The sequence below is a fragment of the Oreochromis aureus genome, linkage group 1, assembly GCF_013358895.1.
Source record: "Oreochromis aureus strain Israel breed Guangdong linkage group 1, ZZ_aureus, whole genome shotgun sequence".
In the NCBI taxonomy this organism is placed as follows: domain Eukaryota; kingdom Metazoa; phylum Chordata; class Actinopteri; order Cichliformes; family Cichlidae; genus Oreochromis; species Oreochromis aureus.
This window is the reverse complement of record NC_052942.1, coordinates 25,398,524-25,406,368: the sequence shown is the minus strand read 5'-3', so window position 1 is coordinate 25,406,368 and position 7,845 is coordinate 25,398,524. Positions and strand designations below refer to the sequence as shown.

Sequence of the window (7,845 nt, the reverse complement as noted above, 5' to 3'; positions counted from 1 at the left end):
CCCATATCTGATGTTGTCTTGATTTTTAGGGGCACTAAACTCATTTTCCATCTCGCTTCATCTTTTTTTTTTAAAAATATAATTCAAACGTTTGTACAGTTTGCTTAAGTCACAAAAACTACATTTAAATTACTGCTGTTTGACTCTTCAAAGCCTTCATATTCTAATCCACAAATATTCAAAACATTGTTACATACAATCATAGCCTTTTTTCCCCTCTTTATTCTATAGCTAGGCAGCTTAGCTCAGTACCACTTGTGTCCAGTAGCAGCCTTTGATAACATTTTATGCAGTCTCTGAGCATGAAAGGGAAGGAATGTATTACTGTACAGCTCATTCATCCGCAGTTCATGTTATGGTAGCGAATTGATGATATAGAATGAAGCAATCACAACTAAAATTGTTTAACACTAAAAAAATACAGCCACAGAAAAGTAACAGCTGATCTCACAAGTGATTAAAACACTATAAACACACAAATGTCAACACATACAGACACTCTCTGATCAGAATTTATTAAAAGCTAAATGGAAGCCTTGAATGTGCACTTTTCTTGTGTGACATCAAAATCTTGAGAAACTCCTGATTTTATGTGAATTTCCAAGAACAAAAGTAAATTCAAACATTGCAGAATATAAGCAAAAAACAATAACCTGTCTTTGCCAGTTAAAATATCACTGACCTATTCCATCTGTCAATCACTGAAACGAGGCTGCAGATCAGAAGATATAAACTGTGTATTTTGTTTGAGGTCAAAGCAAACACATTAACCCTTGAATAAAAACCTGTGTTACCATAAGATCTCCAGGTGAAGAAAGAAATGCATTCAGAATATGGATACACTGTATTTTTGAGTACAGACAGACAGATACATTTATTTGTCCCCAGTATGGGAATTTGGCTTGCAACGGAAGTCACCTGACATTCATACAACACATAAAAACAAGCACATCAACATAAAAGATAGGCACACAATGTGCAGACACTTTCACTCTCCTTGGATCTTAGGGAGGATTTTCACCTATTTGGCAACGTATGTGTCACTCACATTCAGAAATTTGATGGCTTGTGGAATAAAAGATCATTTGAACTTGTTTTTTTTGAACAAAGTTGAATGCTGTGCATATGGTAATAGTTTAGAGGAGTCAAGCGGATGTTTCACATCACTCACAGCATGGGTAAGGGGTCTAAAGCTTTGAGGCAAGGATAAGGCATAAATAAAAACCCATGTTTTATAAAAGGCAACAAAGTTATTACACATTTTTTTAGCTTCTAATTGTTGCAGTTTTTTTTTAGAAATTTTATTTTAAAATATATGAAAAGTTATGATTTTTTTATACATAGGAAATAACATATGACAGGAAAAAAAAGAGGATCGAAGTCAAATTATATAACTTACAAAACTTTAAATTACCAGCCTTTTGTCACATTTTAGGAAATTTTAAGTGTATTGGACCCAAAATTCAGACTCCAGGACAGGATTTAATAGACTTGAACAAACCTATATTATATGAGGCAGCAAATTCAGAAGGCTGAAAGAAACAGGTTTCAAAAGTAATCTAAGCAGGTAATACACAAGATAAATACTTTGGCAGACAAACCGTACAACACAACAAAGAGCAAAGGATAACTGAGGGCTTAAATACACACAAGGTAATCAGGGAAAGAGACACAGCTGGGAAAACAAGGCGCAGGTGAACAGAATTGATTAACAAGCAAGAGGGAAGCAAAACTGAACACAACACACACAGAACAAGAGACTATCAAAATAAGACAGGAAACTAGCACTGAGACGGAGGCTACGATACATGAGCTTGGCAGGTCAAAGTAAACACAAAGACAAAACTAACTAAATGCAGGAGACATCACAGAAACACAGACTAAGCATGGGGAACATAAGAAGACAGGAAAAACTTAACTAACAAGATCAGAATGAAAACTTTTTTTTTTTCATGTGCATGTTGTTTATAACATTTACAGACTTTTCCACTGGTTTTGAATGTACAACTTTTCAGTTGTACTTGAAGCTTTTCAATAGGACCCGAGTGCTTATTCTACCACTGAAACTGATACAATATCAGTTTCATGACATTACTTTAAAAATAACTAAAATTTGGATTATGGATAGATAACTAGTTATTTGAAACTTTTATACCAGTCCCTTAAGAAGACAGAACAGTCCATCTGTTCTCCAGCTGTTCTCCTTTCCATTTCTTATCTGGTGCTTCCTGGCTCATCTTTCCTCCCTGCTTTCTTACACACTGCTGGATTTGTCCAGATTTGTCACCATGGGTGGAAACCTCTTCCTCAGAGTCACACCACAGCTGATTTGGAGCAGTAGGTTTCTCAGTCTGTCCTGATTCTGGATGCTTGGAGTCCAGGATTGATTGTAGGATTTAAAACTTCATTTTAATTTTAAATCACATGTACATCATTTGTATTTTTAAATCACTGAGAAAAAATAAGAAAGAGACAGGACAGACAAAATACTGCAGAAATGTTGGGATTGATAACAAAAGTGGGATAAAACATTATAAAATAGCACAGTCACAGTAACAGCAAAGAAAAAGAAGATTTATGGAAAAAAATAGATATTGCAAATATTTTTTCATTGCAGGTTCAGTGCAGGTTATCAGGTTAAGTTATCATAGTTTCTGCTCCTTTCCTTAATCCTCTTTAATCACAACTACATTGCTGTTAAGTAATTAACATAAAGGGAGAAATATGGAGCAACTGAACAGAGAGATGATAAAAAACAAAAACGATAAACCTGAAAGATAGAAGAGAGAAAGTTTGGGTTGCTGAGAGAAAATGTCATGATCTCGCCCTCAGGAAATATTTTCAGTTTTGGGTTCTGTTTGTGTTTTAAGATAGATTTTTGGGATAGATACGTATAAACAAAGCTCTAGTGCAAGCTTTTATTCTGTGAATTTCCCATCTTCCTCAGTGCAATAATTGTGCTTATCTCCTGGGTTAAGACCTGCTCAATGAAACCCCACAAGCTGACTACGGCTTTGTAGTTGATCTTTAAGGCAATCAATTTTCTGCACTGTGAAAGAGAAACTGAAACCTGACTGGTGTTTTTCACTTGGTTAAGTGAGTCCACAGCACAAATTCAATGCTGCAGCTACTCTGGAGCTCTCTGTTACTGTCTAATAACTGGCAAATTAAGCATAAAGTTTGGACTCAAGTCAAATTTCTGTGAAACAGTTATTTAAAACCCATTCCAGTGTTCTTGTTGCCAAAGCCTGGAATAAACAATCTGTATATTCCAGGGTTTCTTATACAACTTACCTGTTAAGGCACATAGAAACCAATAATCGTTTATCATCAATGAAATGTGAAATTAATTGTTTTTAAATCTACACAGAAAATACAAAATCATCTATCATTTGTAGAAATGCAGTAGAAAATGGACAAAATGTAATACCTTAGCTATAGCTTTACATTCTGTTTGCATACCCTACAAAAAAATTTAAGATGCAGAATACTGGAAGGTTTAGAAATGAAAAGTTTTCACTTAATTTGCTGTGAAATTACATGATAATGCTTCAAAGCTCAGCAAGTGATGGCTTTGTCCTCCAAAAGAAAGCTTTCTATTATTTGGTAAGGTCGTGATGTCCATTTTAAATCATGAAACAATTTACTTTTAGGTCTTTGCCTTCATAACAGATTCATAAGAAATATCAGTGTGATTGTAGAGATCATTAAGAGCTGAGTGAAAAAATAAAATAAAAACTTAAATTTCCAGTTTTTCATATTTTTGTATCTCTTTGTGGACTGACCGGGGGCGTTAACATGGTATGTTAGGTTTTGCAATCTAAGGCAAGTTTTTCAAATCTCCAAGCATCTAATATCTACCTGAGGTCTGGGAACTTAGAAACTATGTAGACTTACACTGTGAATAAAAGAGATAAAACAACTGTTTAGTGGGCATGTGTTTTCTCAAGATAGATGAATAGATTAATTAGGTGGTAAGACGAATAGAGGTTCGTCTGTGAGCTAAATAGGGCATTTTTGTATTGCAAATGATAAAATACACAAATTTCAGAATACTTGCAATCAGTTAAATTTTATTTATACAGCACCAGTTCACAACAATAGCTATCTGTTTTATATTTTAAGTAAACCTCCAACAATATTAAAGAAAGAACTCCAGTGAGCCAAAGACTTTGCAATGGTGGGAAAGAAGAACTCCAGCAGAACCAGGCTCAGGGAGGGGTAGCCGTCTGCCTTGTTGGAGAGAGAGTGGAAAAAGAAGTGAGCATACACAGACCATGGACAACAGACTACAGACTGCAGGAGTGACACAAAAGTCAAAGACATGCAATTATGGTATATAAAAGCCCCAAGAGTGAAAAGACAAGAGTGGCGAACGAATGCTCAGTGCATTAAAGGAACTCAACAAGAAGTCTATAGCAGCATAGCAGGGTCAACTAATCCAGCCATCACAATAAGATTCATCACGGGGTGAGCTTTGAAAATATTCTCAAAAGTATAGAGAGTGTCTGTCTCCTGAACCCAGACTGGGAGCTGCTTCCACAGGAGACTTAGATCTGGATTTGTGTTACATTCAATGCAACAACTCTTCAATTCAACCATTTGATTTGTTATTTCAGCATTTTTTTTTCCATTTTTAAGTGCTGAATGTCTCCATGTAAAGATATTTTCCTTGCCTAGTGACGCACCCTATTGGCCATTTTGTATATAACATTGCACAGTTTAAAAACAGAAATAAAATATGAAAGGCAGGTAGTAAATAAATCATAGTATCTGAATAAGAAGCTAGGTTATATCAGATATAATCATGGTGGAAATGATGTAGTTACCAGCCACAGACGAAAAATAGCTAAGGAAGAACAACATGATTCGTGGCAATATCAAATAAAATATAATAAAATAAACGCTGCACTATATGTAATCAGTGTAATTTCCCCTGTTTTCTCTGAATTCAACTGTAAGAGGTTCATAAATAACTTAGCCCACTTAACTTTAACGTTGTTATTTATAGAGTTTAGTCAAACTGAAACAAAGGAAGATTATTTTAAAATATAAAATCCGGTCACATGCATGCAATAGCATTCCTGCACAAAGCCATGTTTTCTTTGGGTGTGAGACCGTCATTACCCCAGTAAAACCTGTCACTTCATCATATTTTTATGTGTGGTTATGAGCACATATTTTTAACAGGCTTGTGCTGTTGATGCTGTTTTGCTAGATGAGAGCGGCAATAAATCATAATATTACATGTCAGATATCCTATGGGACTGTCAAAACTCTCTGACATCAAATAGTTAAATGAAATATAACCAAAACTGAAACTCCAAATGGTGCAATTGCTCACTCAGCTGCTGCTTTTTCCAGATTCATTGGCTTCATTGGGCCATGCGCATAATTGTGAATCATATTGTCTGTTATTAATGTCAATCAAAACTAGTCACTATCATCCAAATTGCTGATGTGCTCAGCTGCGGCTAAAAAAAACAAAAAAAAAACAAAAAAAATGTTTGAATTTGAACTTTTAAAAAATATGGGTGATTTTATACTTTTTATAGCACGATCAAAATAATTCACAGATATCTTTTGTAGAGCAAAAATATACACAAACAAACACTGAAAACAAAGCAACAAACTATTCTAAATATGAGTTCTGCCTTTTTGTGGATAACAGAACTGACAATGGGTAAGGCTCTGGTCACAAAATGAGAGGAAAGTTTAAACCCAAAAGCCACATTCAGGAGGTTATTTACTTGGAAGTCACTCAGCTGTTTGCTGTAAAAAGATCTAAGTGCAACAAGGAAGAGGAGTAGTCTGCAGCATTCTGCCATACTGCTGATCATCTCTCACCCTCAGTCATTCCAGTCATACCAGTGAGTGAGGATCTCCTGCTTCTTTATAAGACGGCGTGTTGCCATGGCATCGAATGCCAGCCATATGTTGGAGGCTGCCCTGGAGCAAATGGATGACATTATTGCTGGTAAGAGGTCCCTACTCATGTTATCTGAAATTCAAAAGACTGCCCAGTTTGTAATTGCAGGCTTGCATAAAACCAGATATATTCACATGATTTGAGTGTGAGTTCTTCACATTTCTGCACAGTAAGTAGAAAAACAAGTTAAAGATAAAGATAACAGAGTTTTAAAGCATGTAGAGCATGAGAGACAAGTCTTGAGGAAGTGAAAACAGTTTTTTGTTTTTATGAGATAACAGATTTGCCTCTTTTTGCAACTGTCTTCCTAATTCTTTCTCATTCTTAGAGTACTTTTGCAATTTTAATATTTCTCATTGGTTTGAAAATCTCACAGCATACTAAATTCAAATACCACGACTTACATTTTGGCTTCTTCCCAACTGTGTTTTCTAGCAGAGGTGACACATTTGAGTCGCTGCTCTTTGTCACAGCCACAGTGGTGCTGTTGCAAAGGGTCAAAAAACAAGGCTCTATTAATAGAGGTGACAGCTCGATCATTATCATGCTTCAGCGAAAAACCATTTCACGTGCAATAACTAATAATCACACTCTGTCAGCAGAAACCAATATTTACAAAGTATACATCTGGCCACGTCTGCCATATGTCCTGAGTGTATTATTGTCCTTTAATTTAACTTCAGATATTATATGTGGAAAGTAACTTTCTGCAGTTTAGAGATGATGATTACACTAACTGCTACTACATGCTGAACCTCTAATTTGTGGACTTAAGAAGCCACAGTCAAAGTATGATGCTATTTACATTCAGCAAGCTGCATGAGAGCATATTAGTGCCCTCAAGAGGTCATTTCTGGAACTATTCTTACTTGCGCTTCCTCGAAACTTTGACTTAATCAGTTGTGTACTAAGACAAATACCCAAGAAGTTGTAAGAAGCTAGTAGGATGGTTAAATAATTAAGCTGTGTGAATGTTACAGTATTGATTTCATGTGTCCCCAGGGAAAATGGGGGAAGGCCTGTTCAGTGCTCGTGTGCGGTTAGATGTCAAAGATTATCAATCTCCAGAATGCAGTCAACAGTTGACCCTTCCCCCACCCTTGGATCCTGCCCTCAAGGCTCTTCAGCTGACTGAGGCCCTCAGGGCAGTGCTGGAGGGGCAGGGGGATGAGGAAGGACAGGATGCTCTCAGGAAACAAGTATCTGATGATACTGCAGATATTATATTAAAATGGTTGGGAAGAGGTGGGGTGAGTACTGATTCCCAGGTTTGTCATAACAGAGTTATATAACACCTCACCTAGCATGCAAATCCATACCTCAGTATGAAATATTTACAAGCTAATGTCTAATTCTGGTTCAACAAGAGAACTGAATTGATACATATACTAATATTTTGGCATGGACTGGCGCTACAAAGAACATGGATTTTATTAGCTGCATGATTTGGAGGTCTTTGATGCTGGCCATCAGTACCTGGAGGGCTTTTTCCTGTCTGTGAAGAAGCAGTGAGCTGGAAGCAGGATCTTTTGCAAATGGCAGTGTTAATGAGATCCAGAGCTACTGGTTAAAGCACAAGCAGCTGCTCGCCGTTTTTTGGTTGTTGTTGTTGTTTTTTTTAATTCTCCCTTATCTCCTTCATTTCCTTTTCTGCAGTAGTTGTCTGAGTCGTCCTTCAACAGTTTTTGCCCTCTTTTACTATGCTTCTGCTCAATTTTGATATTGTAAACTTTATGCTCGTGTTCCCCTTCAGTGTCCTATAGTGCCCCCCTCCCCTTCTGCTTTGCCTGTACTGACTTCTTTCTCTGCACCACATCTGACAAGCATGTGTGGCAAAAAGTTTCCTCTCCCCTGTTCCCCTTTAGGAAGCCCCACAAAATTAGCTTGGCTGGAAGGTACTTAAGACAGTGCAAGAG

General features: G+C 36.6%; 1 protein-coding gene across 1 annotated transcript; it reads left to right on the top strand.

Annotated features, from left to right (window-relative positions):
* The first annotated feature begins 5,884 nt into the window (after positions 1-5,884).
* Positions 5,885-7,357, top strand: LOC120439939 (liprin-beta-1-like). Its single transcript, XM_039611357.1, has 2 exons — positions 5,885-5,977; positions 6,932-7,357. Exons 1-2 carry the CDS (start codon positions 5,914-5,916, stop codon positions 7,219-7,221), a joined length of 354 nt encoding a protein of 117 aa, XP_039467291.1. The 5' UTR covers positions 5,885-5,913; the 3' UTR covers positions 7,222-7,357.
* The last annotated feature ends 488 nt before the right edge of the window (positions 7,358-7,845 follow it).